Source organism: Chiloscyllium plagiosum, chromosome 5, assembly GCF_004010195.1.
Source record: "Chiloscyllium plagiosum isolate BGI_BamShark_2017 chromosome 5, ASM401019v2, whole genome shotgun sequence".
Lineage (NCBI taxonomy): Eukaryota > Metazoa > Chordata > Chondrichthyes > Orectolobiformes > Hemiscylliidae > Chiloscyllium > Chiloscyllium plagiosum.
In genome coordinates, this window is record NC_057714.1 from 60,854,807 (window position 1) to 60,872,501 (window position 17,695).

The window sequence follows — 17,695 nt, forward strand, 5'->3', positions numbered from 1 at the left end:
CTAGGAACCCTCCAACCACAAGGGGTGAACTCGGATTTCACCAGTTTCCTCATTTCCCCTCCCCCCAGCCTGTCTCAGTCAAATCCATCAAATTCAGCACCGCCTTCCTAACCTGCAATCTTCTTCCCGACCTCTCCGCCCCCACCCCAATCTGTCCTATCACCCTCACCTTGACCTTTTTCCACCTATCACATTTCCGACGCCCCTCCCCCAAGTCCCTCCTCCCTATCTTTTATCTTATCCTGCTGGACCAACTTTCCTCATTCCTGAAGAAGGGCTAATGCCCGAAACGTCGATTCTCCTGTTCCCTAGATGCTGCCTGACCTGCTGCGCTTTTCTAGCAACACATTTCCACCTCAATTTCTTTAGTCATCCAGAATTCCCTATACCCACCAGCCTTCCCTTTCACCCTAACAGGAATAAACTTTCTTTGGATTCTCGTTATCTCATTTCTGAAGGCTTCCCATTTTCCAGCCATCCCTCTACCTGTGAACATCTGCCCCCAATCAGTTTTCGAAAGTTCTTGCCTAATACCATCAAAATTGGCCTTTCTCCGATTTAGAACTTCAACTTTTAGATCTGGTTTATCCTTTTCCATCATTATTTAAAATCTAATAGAATTATGGTCACTGGCCCCAAAGTGCTCCCCCGCTGAACACCTCAGTCACCTGCCCTGCCTTAGTTCCCAAGAGTAAGTCACGTTTTGCTCCTTCTCTGGTAGATACATCCACATACTGAATCAGAAAATTGTCTTGTACACACTCAAGAAATTCCTCTCCATCTAAATCCTTAACACTATGGCAGTACCAGTCTGTGTTAAGAAAGTTAAAATCCCCTGTTATAACCTCCCTATTTTTCTTACAGATAGCTGAGATCTCCTGACAAGCTTGTTTCTCAATTTCCCTCTGACTATTAGGGGGTCTATAATACAAATGTCAGCTACAGTTTCCAGTGGGTTCCCTCCCTCCTTTCTGCTTGAGCCGAAACGTCGAGTGGCCATCAAAAGACGCTTTTCTCAGTTTTCAAAGAAGTTCTGAACAGAACCCCAGTGGTGAGGCCCATTCCAATCATTCTTAATCCCCAACATGCTGACCATGCCAGGATGAATTTCCTGAACTCCTTGGGAGTTCTCATGGGATATGCCTCTGATCAGAAATGATCTTTCCTCCTCTGTTTCTGCTTGGTAATACTCAGAATATTTGTGACTTTGTTCTCTTTGCAGACCTCACCAATTCCAGTTATTTGCCTCTCTGTGAAAATGCATGTTTTCTCTCTCCCTCTCCGTTTGACATTCTAGATTGTCTATCCACAGTCAAGTCAACAGCTCCTTGTTTTCAGATGTGAACATTTTACATTTTGCTCCCAATAAGTTTCACCCAGGCTTCTCTATCCTCATGGTTACCAAGCCATCACGTTTGTTGTTGTGCAGTATCTGTTAAATAAAATCATGTGACCCTCTTTTCCATTTTATCTTGAATAAAAGGTAACAAAAATGAGATAGTGAGGACTGCAGATGCTGTAGAGTCAGAGTTGATAAAGTGTGATGCTTTAAAAAGGACGGCAGGTCGAGTAGTATCCAAGGAGCAGGAGAGTCCATGTTTTTGGACAGAAACCTTCTTCAGGACTGAAGAAGGGTCCTGCGAGAAACGTCAACTCTTGCTCCTCGGATGCTGCCTGATCTGCTGTGCTTTTTAAAGAGTCAACTTTATCAACTCTAAAAGGTAACAAAACACAACCAAACATTCATGAAAAAGGTCTAAAATGGCCTGTTCCTTGAATGTATATGATTGTACATTCCAAAAAATAATGTCCTAAGAAACTGTCCCAGATACATTTCATGAATTGATTCTCCAGGCTACCATTGACAATTTAATTCTTCTAATCTATATGAAGATTAATTAAATCACCCACAATTATTGCAAAACTTTTCCCACAAGCCCATATTATTTCTTGATTTGCAATTAAATCAGGAGGCCTACTAACTACTCCCAAGAGTGACTTATTTCCTTAGCAATTTTTAGTTTCCACCTAACTAATTCTACTACTGTACTTGACCCTTTGAACCAATAATTTATATCGATGATCAGTAGTCATTAAGGGCATCAACAAGTTCATAGAACTGTGTGGATTTCAACCAAAGAGGAAATTACTGGAGTTGTGAGTGAACAGCAAATATGCAGGTGTCACAACATTAATAAATTCAGAGTTATGCGAACAAGAAAATTTATGGTTTAAGCATCGTAAGAATAAGGAGCTGAAAGTCGAGGAATTAGACATTCGGGATGTGAAAGGCCTAAAATCAGGCAATAGATTTCAAGAATCCCATCTGTTGACTGTCAAATCCATAAAAACACAGATTTTAAACACTCCAATAATGGAGGCTAGCACCCAACAAACAAGACAAGACAAACTTTAACTGTGACTTGTGGTGCTGTGAAATGGATGCCACTGAGTTTCTAAAGCCTATAATTGCATTGTAATAAACAACAGTTTCTCACCACACATACATGTTCACCTGTCATTTGACCACCATGTTGTCAGAACTTTCTAGTCAAGACAATAAGAAGTGCATATTTTTGATCATTTTAATGACCTATAGATAAATCTGTGCCAATCAGGAATACCTATTTCAATTTGCTAAGCGTCCATTCAGTTAACCAATTTCCGGATATTCACAATAGGTAATTAACTTATGCAGATTACGCTTTACATTTAGTACGTCAGACAATTAAATTGTGACAACTTGATCATTTTTAAAGACAGAAAGGTAAAAAGATTATTCCATTTTTATTTGAAAAATCTATGGAAATTGAATTACACTGAATATTTCAGTTAGTTATAATACACGTATGCACTTTATTATAAAGCTTCAGTACATTATTTATAAATGTAATTATGTTTGAAATGACCAACACAAAGAATATAAGTTTCAAGTCAAAGTAGTATGCGATATTGTATGAGAGGAAAACATCCCTGACAGATTCCCTTCCTGCTCTAGGTCTCGCATTCCATCCATTGCTGCTGGAATTGTCAGTGGCCTTCTTGGTTTGGTTGTGGTGGCCTTATTGATTGCAATATGCATGAGGAGGAGACATGTCAGAAAGAAACGTACCTTGCGACGTTTGTTACAGGAGCGAGAGGTAACCATAAGTTTTCCAAAAACTGAAGCCTAAGAAGATGATGATTCTGTGGATGTTCCAGAAATCTCATGTTTGGAAGATTTTTTAGGGTTTTTAGTAATCTATATGCTATGTGACTTGCAATTCAGAAGTCAAATTCCATCACGGCTATTAGTAAAACTCTGCTGACTTATGGTTTAGCATCAGAAAATGTTGCAAAATTCATCCTAAATTTAATCAGACTTCATGTGCTCTTCAGGGTGGGAACCCACAACCCCCAACTGATTTTGTCTGTATGTGACTCCAGTCCCATACTATATGATTACCTCTAAATGCCCTTATGATAAAAAAATGAAAAAAAAAAACAGATTGGCAATAGTTCCCGCAATAAGGAGTTCATATAATGGTTTTGAAAGTGTTTCTTAAGGATCCAAATTCTGAAACGGGCGAGGGAGAATGCTATACTAGGCTTGGTAATGTGAGAAGTGATAAGATTAATTTATAAGCACAAAATAAAAACACCTCTAGGTAGCAGTGAACGCTAAATGATTGAATTTTGCATTCAGTTTGAGAGGGAGAAGAGTGGTCTATGACTAGTATTTTAATCTTAAATTATGACAGTTATGTAGGTTAGATGAAGTGAACTGAAGTGTCAGGCTAGGAACGTGATGACAGACATTTAAAACAATATTTCAGAGTACTCAGAATAAGTACTTTCCTAGTAGAAAGAGAAGTTCTACAGGACTTCCACTACCATCTGTGGTTGACTAAAGCATCAAACTTATGCCTTATCCATCTAATTGTGTAAAGACGAGTGGCAAGTCAATTGACCAGTCAGAATATAAAGAACAGCAAAGAATAACTAAAAGTTCAATTGAGACAAATAAGAGCATGGCAGAAACCTAGGTAGAAATGTGAAAAAAACCAAAAGTTTGTATAGGTATCTAAAAAAGGAAAAGAGTAAAGTGAGAATGGGGAGTTAAGACACAATACAAAAAAGAGAATGTAATGAGTAAATATTTTGCTTCTGTCTAGTAAAGAATATAAAAACATCCCAGAAATCCAAATGAATCAAAAGGTTGAAAGAGAAAAGGAATGGAAAATCATGTCTCACTGACTTGATTGAGTTTTTTGAAGAGGTGAGAAAGAAGATTGATGAAGGTAGAACAGTAGACTTCTATTTGGACTTCAGCAAAGCATTTGACAAGGTTCTGCATGGTAGACTGATTAGTAAGGTTAGATCATGTGGGATCCTGGGGGAGTTAGCAGTTGGACACATATTGGCTTGAAGGTAGCAGACAGAGGGCCGTTTTTCAGTCTGGAAGCCTTTGACCAGCAGTGTGCCAGAGGATTGGTGCTACATCCACTGCTTTTTGTCATTTATATACGTGATTTGGATGTGCGTATAGGAGGTATCATTAGTAAGTTTGCAGATGACACCAAAATAGGTGGTCAGCGAAGAAGGTTACCTCAGAGTACAATGGGACCATGATAAGATAGGCCAGTGTGCCAAGGAGTGGCAGATGGAGTTTAATTCAGATAAATATGAGTTGTTGTATTATGGTAAGGCAAACCAGGGCAGGACTTATACAGTTAATGGTAGGGTCCTGGGGACCATTGCTGAACAAAGAAAACTAGGGGTGCAGGTGCATAATTGCTTGAAAGTGGAGTCACAGGTAGACAGGCTGGTGAAGAAGGCATTTGACATGCTTGCCTTAATTGGTCATTGTATTGAGTATAGGAGTTGGGACGTCATGTTGCAACTGTACAGGACATTGGTGAGACCACTTTTAGAAAACTGCTTTCAATTCTGGTAGCCTTCCATAGGAAGGATGCTGTGCAGCTTGGAAGGGTTCAGAAAATAGTTAAAAGGATTTTGCCAGGTCTGTAGGGTTTGAGTTAAAGGGAGAGACTGAATAGGCTGGGGCTTTTTTTCCCCCTGGAGTATTGGAGGCTGAGAGACCTTATGTTGGCAAATGGGACTAGGTCAAATTGGGATGTATGGTCAGTAAAGGGAAGGTGGACCAAAGGGTCTGTTTCCATGCCAGAAGGCTCCATTAGACTGGAGAGAAGTAAATATTCAAGAAGGGAAGAAGGCAGAAACCAAGAAGCGACAAGTCAGTTATCTTGGCTTCTAACATGGAGAATTGACCAGGAAGTGGTTTTAACTGGGCACATGGAAAAACTCAATGTAATCAGGAAGAGGAAGCATGATTTTGTGAAGGGAAATTGTGTTTAACTAATTTATTGGGAGTTTTTTTTTCCAAAGAGTATAGTGCAGTGAGGATAAGGAGGAATGTGTTCTTGGATTTTCAGAAGATATTTGACAAGGTTCCACATAGGCGTTCATAGTTTAGGTGGTAACATACACGGAGGGATAGAAGATTGACAGGCTGGCAGAAAACAGCTTTCACAAATGGGACCTTTTTCAGTTTGGTAGCATAGGGTAAGTGATATCTTGCAGGGTTCTGCCTGGGGTATCAATATTTTACAGTTTATATCAATCATTGGATGATGGATAGCATTCCTGTACCTATCCCTGACCTGGCTGCAATGTTACAATTGGTGAGGGAGGTGTGGGAGCACATGTTGGGCAGTTCATGGCTATTTGAGGGCCTCATTCTGCACCAGCTGATTCTTTACCTTATTTGGGTGGAGGAGATGCGAGGTTCAAATCTTAGGTGTTTAGTTGGTATTGGGATGCCACATGTCTGGGTCCCATGAACCCATTGGAGACTCTTCCCCCTAAGGTCACACCCTCATTAACCCTTTAATCTTGTTTCCAGTGCAATAAAAAGCTCCTCCCTGCTGGGTTTGATTGTTCCTACCTCCCTTTGACTGGCATTCAACTAAATGGGAGGGGATGATTTAATTACCACACAGTCTCTCTCTGTCTGATAAAGTTCAGGGTGGCTGGTTTCATGGATGGCCTTCTTGACCGGATGCTATTTGATGCCATAGATTGGACTTTTAAATCTAGATTCTTTATTCAAAAGCACTCAATTCCTGGCTGAGGGAACCGGTGTTGGAAAGGAACAGCCTTCCATCCCTTCAAATGTCTCCTCCACACCCCATTCCACCTTTTTTCCGCTCAGCACCTCTGCACCACATGATTACCCCTCCTATCCTCAGTTCACAGTGGCCTCTGTAGGATGCATTGTCAGCAGTGTCTCTACTATCCCAATGGTACTAACAGGCATTGGAGAGCTGCTGTCCTCTGATTGACCACCAACTCTCCAGGGCTGGGATTTCCACAAGCCTGCCAGACTTTACACCCATGGTGAGACCACTGCCTGATTAAACATTAGCAACAGTGGACTGAGGCTCTTAAGTGGGCCTCACCTAAGGCCTGAAGTACCAATTAAATGCTCTCAAGCCTCCATCCATCTGCTTTCTAGGGTCAGGAGCTGTATTGCCTTCTACTGAATGATTCTGCTGACATCATAAACTTTATAGCTCTTTATAGATGTTTATACAGTTGTTTTTAAGTTATTCTATGCTGTTGACTTCCATACATGAATCTTGTGGCATCAGTCATGATGTAGAGATGTATTTGAATATTGTTTCCACTTCTGGTGATCTCTGTAGGACTGGTACACATGCTGATGCAGCAGCAATATCCATTAATAGCATTGTCATGATCTCTCACCTAAACTGACTAAAACATTAAACCCATTCTGTACATTCATGGAATTTCAAACCGAGTAGTGCTATTAATTCACAGCAAAATCAAACACACTATACTCACTCAAACATGAGAGAGCAGGGCAGTTTAACACACTTTCCCATAATCCAGACTGCAGTACAAAAGCAAATACGTTATTCACAGCAGAGAATTCTTCCCTGTAGTGAGTTTACAATGTAACTTGTAATATCAAGGGAGTGTGTATATTTTGTCTGTGCTGACTCTGGTTTTGTTCTTGACACAGCTGGTTGAGCCACTAACCCCGAGTGGAGCTGCTCCCAATCAGGCCCTTCTCAGGATTCTTAAAGAGACAGAATTCAAGAAAATTAAAGTGCTGGGTTCTGGAGCATTTGGCACTGTGTACAAGGTAAACAATCTCTCAGGCACAGTGTGGTAGAAGGAAAATTTGTGTTGACGGTAGAATAATTCAAATGTGACATTTTCCAGCTGTATCACAAAAATCATTGTTAACTTTTACTGTGTTTGAAAATGTTGTAATTTTTAAAAAGGAAATTGTACCATGGAATATTTTTATCAATAATTGTGATGGAGCAAAGTGGCAGGAAACTAATTATAGTTAGATCAGTAATGGACTGTACTTAACATCCCAAAATATCTCCTGCAAGTACAATGCTGAAGAGCTGAATTAACTGAACATTTTCTTGTAAAAGTCAATTTTAGAAGATTGTTAAAGGCAAATGGGAAAATGGTAAGGTGAAGATATTTAGTGAGAAAGATTGAGAGTAGCATGCTTTAGCAGACTTGTGTTCCTGACATTAATGTGAAGTAACGGTAATTAGGATCTGGACTGGCTTAGGACACAGCTATATGAGAAGGAGGAATAGAGATATACATGATTGTTAAGGATTTGGGAAAAATCAATCCAGAATTTTACTTAAAAATCCTTATCATGTGAGGTACCTACACCACAAGAAGTGTAACAATAGGAATAATGTGATCAAGGATAGTCAGCATGGTTTTGTGAAGGGCAAGTCGTGCCTCACAAACCTTATTGAATTCTTTGAGAAGGTGGCTAAGGAGGTAGACGAGGGTAAAGCGGTAGATGTGGTGTATACGGATTTTAGTAAGGCATTTGATAAGGTTCCCCATGGTAGGCTACTGCAAAAAATACGGCGGTATGGCATTGAGGGTGAGTTGGAGGTTTGGATTAGGAATTGCCTGGCTGGAAGAAGAGAGAGGGTAGTAGTTGATGTTAAAGGTTCATCTTGGAGTGCAGTTACTAACGGTGTTCCGCAAGGATCTGTTTTGGGACCATTGCTGTTTGTCATTTTTATAAATGACCTGGAGGAGGGGCTAGAAGGTTGGGTGAGCAAGTTTGCGGATGATACGAAAGTCGGTGGAGTTGTTGACAGTGAGGAAGGATGTGTCGGGTTACAGTGGGATATAGATAAGTTGCAGAGCTGGGCAGAAAGGTGGCAAATGGAGTTCAATGTAGCTAAGTGTGAGGTGATTCACTTTGGTAAGAGGAACAAAAAGACGGGGTACTGGGCTAATGGTCAGATACTTGGTAGTGTGGATGAGCAGAGGGATCTTGGTGTCCATGTACACAGATCTCTGAAAGTTGCCACCCAGGTAAATAGTGCGGTGAGGAAGGCATATGGCGTACTGGCTTTTATTGGTAGAGGAATTGAGTTCTGGAGTACTGAGGTCATGTTGCAGTTGTATAAGACTCTGGTGCGGCTGCATCTGGAGTATTGTGTGCAGTTTTGGTCGCCATACTATAGGAAGGATGTGGAGGCACTGTAACGGGTGCAGAGGAGGTTTACCAGGATGTTGCCTGGTATGGTAGGAAGATCGTATGAGGAAAGGCTGAGGCACTTGGGGCTGTTTTCATTGGAGGAAAGAAGGTTTAGGGATGACTTGATAGAGGTGTACAAGATGATTAGGGGTTTAGATAGGGTTGACCATGAGAACCTTTTTCCACGCATGGAGTCAGCTATTACGAGGGGGCATAGCTTTAAATTAAGGGGTGGTAGGTATAGGACAGATGTTTTACTCAGCGAGTCGTGAGTTCATGGAATGCCCTGCCAGTAGCAGTGGTGGACTCTCCCTCTTTATGGGCATTTAAGCGGGCATTGGATAGGCATATGGAGGATAGTGGGCTAGTGTAGGTTAGGTGGGCTTGGATCGGCGCAACATCGTGGGCCAAAGGGCCTGTACTGCGCTGTATTTTTCTATGTTCTACCACCACCACCTCCAGAGTAAATTGGAGTGAACAATGAATGCTGGCATTGTCAGCAATAGTAATATACATCCAATGAATAAAAATACAAACAACAGTATGATGAGGTGACACTGGTTCTGATGGAGTAGCAAACCTAAAACATTAGAATCATTCAAGAGAAAATGCATATTAGAATGACAGTGTTGGGAAGGCATCTGCGAGGATGAATTAAGATGTGTCATTCATTTGTAATTTCCATATGATGTGAGCTGGACTTCAGTATTTCTTTTTTAGCCTGTTACTAATTTGCAAAACAATTTTTCAAGGTGGAATAGTAAAGTTCCACCATTGCATTAAGCCTGCTGACACATTTTCAGATCAGGTGAAATTTTGCAGATTTGTTTTAATGGCACATAACTTTTCCGAACAGTGGTTATGTCAAAATTTCAGCGCAGAGGACAGTGAGCCCTGTAAAAGGTAATGCCTATTTTTAGAGCTGAAAATCCTGAGGTTTTGCTGACCCTGCCCACATTTTCCCAATAGATATTCCTATTAGATGATGTTTCACTTGCAGTCTGACCTTCTTTGTGGTGTATCGTTGAAAGATGTCAAATGGATTCAACTTACCTCTTAAACACTGGGTGATTTTTGTTTCTAATCTTGCTTCATTTGAAATATTTTCCATCCACTTTATACTTATTGCTAATTTCATCTTTTAAATAAAATAACAAATAGGAGATGATGGCATAATGGTAACGTCCCTAAGATAGTAATTCAGAAACTTATCTGGGGGACATAGATTTGAATCCCACAAGGCAGATGGAGGAATTTGAATTCAATAAAAACTTGGAATTAAAAACTACCTTCATGGTGACCAGTGTCAACTGTTCTAAGAATCTGTTTGCTTCACTAAATGTCCTTTAGGGAAGGAAATCTGCCATCCTTTCCTAAGCTGACCTACATGTGACTCGTATCCATCCCCAGGCAATTAAAGATGGGAAATAAATGGCATAGCCAGCAAAGCTCATATCCCATCCCTGAATTTAAAAAAAAAAGGAGGTATTCATTCAGTTAAAAGATCTTTTAATTTCTAACCAAGTTTTTATGCCTCGGGGGATTTTTTAAAATGTAATTACTTATGCAAAAACATATGTATGTATTTCTATCCTGTTTCACTGCCTTGAGGATTTCATAATGCTTCTATGTCGAAGTGTGGCCAGTTGAAGAAGTACATTATACAAAATTAAATGAATGTTTGACAAGCCTAATCACGTTATTTGAATGAGTCATGAGGTAATTGATTTTCTTTTAAAATTTCATTATGTCTGCAGGGCTTGTGGAATCCAGAAGGGGAAAATGTCAAAATCCCCGTAGCCATTAAAGTGTTGAGAGAAGCAACTTCCCCAAAAGCTAATAAAGAAATCCTTGATGTAAGTGGATATTGTGATTGTTTATTTTAATTCAAATTATCAGGCTGTGCGATATCACAGAATTCCTACAGTGTGGAAGCAGACCATTCGGATGATTGAGTCCACACTGACCCTCTCCGAAGAGCATCCCATTTCCCCTCCCCTAGCCTTGTAATCCTCTGTTTTCTATGGCTCACCCACCTAGCCTGGCACATCCCTGGACACAATGAAATATTTAGCCTGGCAAATCCACTTAACCTGGATGTCTTTGTATTGTGGGAAGAAACCAGAGCACCTGGAGGAAACCCACACAGACATGAAGTGGATGTGCAAACTCCACACAGTCACCCAAGGATGGAATTGAACCCGGAACCTTGGTGCTGTGAGGCAACAGTGCTAATCACCAAGTCACCATGCTGCAAATATTTTGACAACAAAATGTGTTTGTCAACTTGGATTTAAAAGGAGAAAATGTGTAAGAGTTTCAGGTGCAGTTAAGGGCTAACTGGTTAAAAAATAGTTCTACCTTTTTGTCACACGTGGGATAAGAAAAGTCAAATTGCACACAATTGCATATTCTTTCCCAGGGCCCAAACTGGGCTTTTTGACTATTTTTTTCCAAATCTGTTTCATCTCCATTTGCCATCTTACCATTCTTGCCAGTAATACTGTTTGACTTTGACCAAAGTTACAGCCCCAGTTAAAATTGATACTGGTTTGGTTCCAGTTGATACTAATACCAGTGCATTTCACAATATGCAGATATTCACTGATCAATCCTAAATTTCCTGTTTCATTGAGAGAAATTATTTCTGTATATTCCATATGCATACTGACAGGCAAAGATGAATTGTTCTCTTATAGTGGCATTTCTTGGCTTAAACCTATTTAGTTTTGTGCAACAATTTCCTGTCTTGTCATTCTTTGGAACATTTTCTAGCTATTATCACAAGACAGCTTCCTGTAGTGGTTTGTTTGTTTCCTCAAGACGCCATTTCACTGAATTTCCGGCAGCATCAGATTATTTATTATATTTAAAATCACTCTATGTAGATTCATAAGTATAACTTTTGAAGATGACAGAATCTGTAGCAAGAGACATAGACTCCAGTTTGTTGTCAGGTGATTGAAAGGGAACAAGAGAAGCAATTTCTGCACGTGGAATTCTTCATCATAGCTGGTCATTGAAGCCACAAAATGAAATTAGGTTTGTGTTTAAGAAGAGAGGAATATGGACGGATAGAAATGGGCAAAGTGGTTGGATTAGAATTGACAGCTTCAGTCAAAGAACAGTAGAGATGGTGAATGTGCCCAATATTTAGGGAAAGCCAAGCAGAGTAACCGGGCAATCACACAACTGCAGCGATCTGCAGAATTTAACATCTCATTGGCAGTTTTGTTTTAACTCCAATAAGCTGCTGCCAAGATTGAGTGCCAGGTCTATATTAAGGGAAAGATCCACCTATACAATTATAGTAAAATGAGAGGATTTGGAAGGTGGCAGTAAAAGAGGGGGGGGTGGATAGATTGTGGCAGATAACACACCAGGAGCAAATCTATCTACTCCTGCTGGCCCACAATATGTCATGGAAAAACACTTAACAGCTGATGCTGGCATTCCTGTCTCCCTTTAGCTACCAGGTTTCCCCATTCCTCGGGAATTCAAGCACTGACATTACATTGAAATGGTTCCCAAACTCAGGACTATTAACCCATTGTGACAATAACAATTTTTCTGGAGCAACTTTCACAATATCTCCTAACTTGTCATGACTAAACTAGATGAAGGTGCATTTGCTGCGGGTTGGCATTGAGTTGCGTGTATTTTTTAATCAAGTAGATGCCCCTCCTACTGATTCTAGGCTGGGCAATGCAAGGTAAAATTTCTCTTTATGCTTTTGTAACAGGAATATTGTTACTTCCCATTGCAATTCTAATTAAAATTCCCATTATGCATAAAAGTATTTTTTTCTGTCCTTTGATTCTGAATGAGGTTTAACTATATTTAAAAGACTGCACATGGTGCACATTTAGTAAAAATAAATAGTAAGGCTGAGAGACATGGAATTCATAACCGTCTAGTTTCCATAAGGTATAAGCAAAGATATCAACCCATAAAACCAAGATGCACTGTTTTTTATAGTTCTGTTGAATTGTATATAATTGTGCAGATTTCCTAAGTCAGTTAGCTGAATGGCTGGTTTGTGATACAGAATGACTCCAACGGAAGGGTTTAGTTCATGTACAAGCTGAGGTCACCAGGAAGATTCCTTCTTTGCAACCTTGCCCCTAGCCTGTGGTGTGGTGACCTGCAGGTTAAACAACCATTACCTCTCTCTCTCTGTAATGAGAGAGGAGCCCATTGTCCTCTGGGATGGCAGCAACTTTAGAGTAATAGAGATGTACAACATAGAAACAGACCCTTCGATCCAACTTGTCCATGCAGATCAGATATCCTAAACTAATCTAGTCCCATTTGCCAGCATTTGACCCATGTCCATCTAAACCCTTCCTATACATGTACCCATCCAGATGCCTTTTAAATGTTGTGATAGACCACTTTCTCTGGCAGCTCATTCCATACAAGCACCATCCTCTGCATGAAAATGTTGCCCCTTAGGTACCTTTTCAATCTTTCCCCTCTCACCTTAAACCTATGCCCTCTAGTTTTGGACTTCCCTACCCTAAGGAAAAGTCTTTGTCTATTCCATCTATTCATACCCCTCATGATTTTATAACCCTCTATAAGGTCACCCTTCAGCCTCCAACAGTCCAAGGAAAATAGCCCCAGCTTACTCCACCTCTCCTTCTAGCTCACCCGCCAACCTTGCAACATTCTTGTACCTGAAAATCCTTTCTGAACTCTTTCAAGTTTAACAATATCTTTCCTATAGCAGGGAGACCAGAACTGAACACAGTATTCAAAAAGTGGCATAACCAATGCCTGTACAGCCACAACATATCCTCCCAACTTCTATACTCAACGTACTGACCAACCAAAGCAAGCATACCAAATGCCTTCTTGATTATCCTGTTTACCTGTGACTCCACTCCCAACGAACTATGAACCGGCACTCCCAAGTCTCTTTTGTCGACTTTGCAGATTTCCTATTTTGAGTCATGTACTGAACCTACTGTAACTAATACATCTCCTATTATGTGGCTCATGGGCATAGACGAGAAGTATCAAAGCAATCAAAAACATGTAGTCAGATATGACTGGGCTGTTGCCAATTAAGACGCAGAGGACAGAGTGAACACCGTGGGCGGCACGGTTGCACAGTGGTTAGCACTGCTGCCTCACAGCGCCAGAGACCCGGGTTCAATTCCCGCCTCAGGCGACTGACTGTGTGGAGTTTGCACGTTCTCCCCGTGTCTGCGTGGGTTTCCTCTGGGTGCTCTGGTTGGCGGTGTGGACTTGTTGGGCCGAAGGGCCTGTTTCCACACTGTAAGTAATCTAATCTAATCTGAACTGTGTTCTTATGCATCCTTATACAAAAAAATTATAATCGTTGCACAGCTTGAGATCAATGCTGACATTTTATAAAGTACATACTTTTCAGCTCTGATACGGAGAAATATTGCAAAATTGTTCATAAAGAAGAAGGGTAATTTATCAGAAACATCATAGTGAGGCCTTTTAATATAAATTTCTGTGCAGAGAAGTTTATTATCATGATGAAGAGACTGAATCATTTTCATAATCTTCATAATTCTGCCAGTGACTTGTCCAAACATTAATTGCTACAAAGGAAATCCCAGAAGAGCTTCTAGGAATGTCAGTCATAATTCAGCAAGGTCATTGTGCAATGCAGGTAGAGATTGCAGGATAAGCAAATACGAGCACAAAATGATGGCCTGAAAGCACAACTGGAGAAGACCTTCAGAGAAACACAAACGATTTATGGAAGAAAGCAATCGGAATTTAACAGAACATTAATCAAACTTTGTGCTTGACATGGATTAAGACATCTATTGATTTGTGAGAAACCTAAAGCATTTAAGCTTCACTTAACATATTGTGGCAAGCTGTTACATTTATAAAGAAAAGTTACTGAGATAGTATTTTAACGCCTTGTCCAAATATTTTACAACACAATTAGAGTTCTCACAGTTGTGTCCAAAAGCCTTGATGGCTGCCTGCTTCCTCTTTCTGCATTGATGAACCATTAATGATGAGGGCCAAGATCCTTATTTTATGATGGAGGCTATCATGGAACAAGTCCTCTCTTTATGAAGAATAATCAGGAGTAGAAACCCTACCTGTATATTTCTGTACTCCGTTTCGAAATGCTGAGACTGTGACTGAATTGCAAACATCCCATCAACCCCAGGAACAATTTAGTGCTTTGGAGATAGGATAAGGTTCCAAAGTGCTTCACAGGCAAGGTATCCAAGAGAATATGATATTGGGTCACGTAAGGAGATATTAGGGTAGATGATCAAGAGCTTAGTCAAGGTGAGAGGCTTCAAGGATTGTCATAAAGGAGGAAGTGAAGTAGAAGGGCAGCATGCAACTCTAGAGCTTGGGAGCCTCAGCTGCTGAGAACTAAAATCGGGGATGTACACGAGTCAAAACTGGAAGATGGCAGTATCCCAGAGGATTGTGAGTAATGAGACAATGGAACTTGGTGTGTGCTAGGATTCAAGCAGCAATTATGAATTGATTTAAGTCTATGGTTCATGATTCCTAAAAAATTATGAATCATACATTTAGGAGAAATGGACCCAATTTCACAAAAATGTGGGATGATTGAAGATACACACCTATCAGGGGTATGGTCAGGTCAGAAGTGAAGAGTGTAGGTTCACTACTAGCACCCTTACCTTGCAACAATGAAAACTGGAGGCTCTAGGAATTGTTATGGACCAGGTCAGACCCCCTCCAAATATATTAAGAAGGTGGCCTAGACCCTTTTCCTTATTTTAAAGGTAGATGTGAACGTGGGTATTCCCAGGTGTGATGCAGCTAGTCAAACTACCCGGCTTTAAACAAAACAATTTATTTAAACACTGCAGTTGAAACACGAACAAAACGCAGAATTTAGAATAACTGAACTAAAACTTAACCGAATACTTGATACAGTAACTTAATTAATTAACTGTTACAATATAGCAACATCCCATAAATACACTCATTGGCAAAAAGGAAAATTCATACACAGATTTATATGGGCAGCAGGGAATAACAACCAGAGAGATTTGAGAGAAAGTCAGTTAAGAATCATTTACTGAAGCTTGCAACCATTCAGGACCCCAACATCTTGTGACTGCTACAGCTAAAAAAGAAAGCCACTCCCCTTCTGGGAGGCATGGTGGGTCAGTGGTTGGCACTACCTCACAGCGCCAGGGACCCAGCGCCAGGTTCAATTCCAGCCTTGGGCGACTGTCTGTGTGGAGTTTGCACATTCTCCCTGTGTCTGCGTGGGTTTCCTCCAGGTGCTCCGGTTTTCTCCCAAAGTCCAAAGATGTGCAGGTTAGGTGAATTGGCCATGCTAAATTGCCCGTAGTGTTAGGTGCATTAGTCAGGGGTCAATGTAGGGGAATGGGTCTGGGTGGGTTTCTCTTCGGGTCGGTGTGGACTTGTTGGGCCGAAGGGCCTGTTTCCACACTGTAGGTAATCTAATCTAATCTAATCTAATTATTATTAAACTGTCTTATAAAAACACTGATTCAGGCTGGCTCCTAGTCATTTCGACATCTCTCGGCCTTTACAACTTCTCTTCAAAAAAACCTAGGACAAAATAACCTTTTTAAAGTGACAGCATTGTCACAGAATGGGATTGGAACTTCTGGAATTGGGTCCTGCCAACAATTTATAAATGGCTTAGGGGTTGTTCTGACAATGTGTAAATCCAGCCTAAATGCACCAACAGTCTGGTTCAGCCTCAATTAATTTTGAGAGGGATTGACGCTATTGCTTGGGAGCAGACAATGGCTTCAGTCTTCCAAATACTTAGTTGGAGAAAAGTTTTACTCATGCAGTGTTAGACATGTTGGACCTGTCTTGTTTTCCAATGATGTCACCAAGGGCAGCACATAGTTGAGATCCATTGAATAATGCAATCAGACTCTCAGAACCATTGCGTTTTACCCTTGGTTAATCAATTCTAGGATGTGTTGAAGATCATCTTATTGTTTCATATTTGCTTTTTATTGGCAGGAAGCGTATGTAATGGCTAGTGTCGACCATCCCCACGTCTGTCGACTCCTGGGTATCTGTCTCACTTCGACGGTTCAACTCGTAACACAGTTGATGCCTTTTGGCTGTCTGTTGGATTATATGCGAGAAAACAAAGAACATATTGGTTCCCAGTATCTTCTCAACTGGTGTGTGCAGATAGCAAAGGTAGTTTCCTAAACAAGCTTTTTATTTTATGCACAAATATATGGTCTTGACCTCTTAAGTGGTCAACATACCTGTATGTAGTTTAAAATATTTATGAATTAACTATGCTAAATCCACTTGAGGTCTCCACTGGGAAACACGTTTGTAATGTCACTAAAGAAGGATTTAAAAAATATGCATTCCCAGCTGCCTTCAGTTGGCAATTCTGAAACACAGTATGAGATTAATGCAATTTCCCTGAAGCTTCATCTGAGAAGAACATAAGACACTGTATCAATCTGCCTTTTGTCTTAGAGATAAGTAAGAAAATCACAATTTTGTGATTTTAAGAAAGACAAGATCAGATTGTGATAAAGATCAATGTCAACAACAAAACTAAAACCATAAACTGCAGTCTAGATGGTATGATTTGAGAGGAAAAATGTATATCCACAAGCATTGCTTTAATTAATTTTAATTATAAATATGTTTAATTTGTCATGATGCGTATGGTGTCAAACCCTATAGTTGGCTTTGGAGATGTCCAAGACGATGATCATCGAATGAAAAGTGTTGTTTGATCTTTCTTTTGTATTGTTTTAAACAACACTGATTGTGATTTATAAATGGTTTCACCTAAAGAGGAACTTGGTCTCTTTTTCAGAAGAGTGATCAATAATAAACTTACTTTATGTTAATAGCTTTGAGCAAAGGTTTCTGTAGTTAATAGCACTGTCTGCACTGAAAACTCTTCAAGCAAATGCTTGTTTTGCAGTTATGCAATGGATAGAATTTAAGGGGGTCAAGGGAAACATGGTGGGTGCCGACCACTCTCACTCCAAAAAGGAGGGAAGATGGCAGCAACAGACTGATATGAAGTCTGACTGGATCCATAATGTACTGCGGGTGGGCTAAGTTGGTTCAGATTGGCACTTGAGAGTCTTCAGTGCGTATGTGGAGTGGCTTAAC

General features: G+C 40.3%; 1 protein-coding gene across 1 annotated transcript in view; it reads left to right on the forward strand.

Moving 5' to 3' along the window:
• Positions 1–17,695, forward strand: part of LOC122549920 (epidermal growth factor receptor-like) — a 271,066-nt gene that overhangs the window by 231,883 nt on the left and 21,488 nt on the right. The window contains exons 17-20 of the mRNA XM_043690147.1: positions 2,999–3,140; positions 7,049–7,171; positions 10,321–10,419; positions 16,562–16,747. Of these exons, the coding sequence (XP_043546082.1) occupies positions 2,999–3,140; positions 7,049–7,171; positions 10,321–10,419; positions 16,562–16,747 (550 nt within the window). The remainder of the gene's footprint in view (positions 1–2,998; positions 3,141–7,048; positions 7,172–10,320; positions 10,420–16,561; positions 16,748–17,695) is intronic.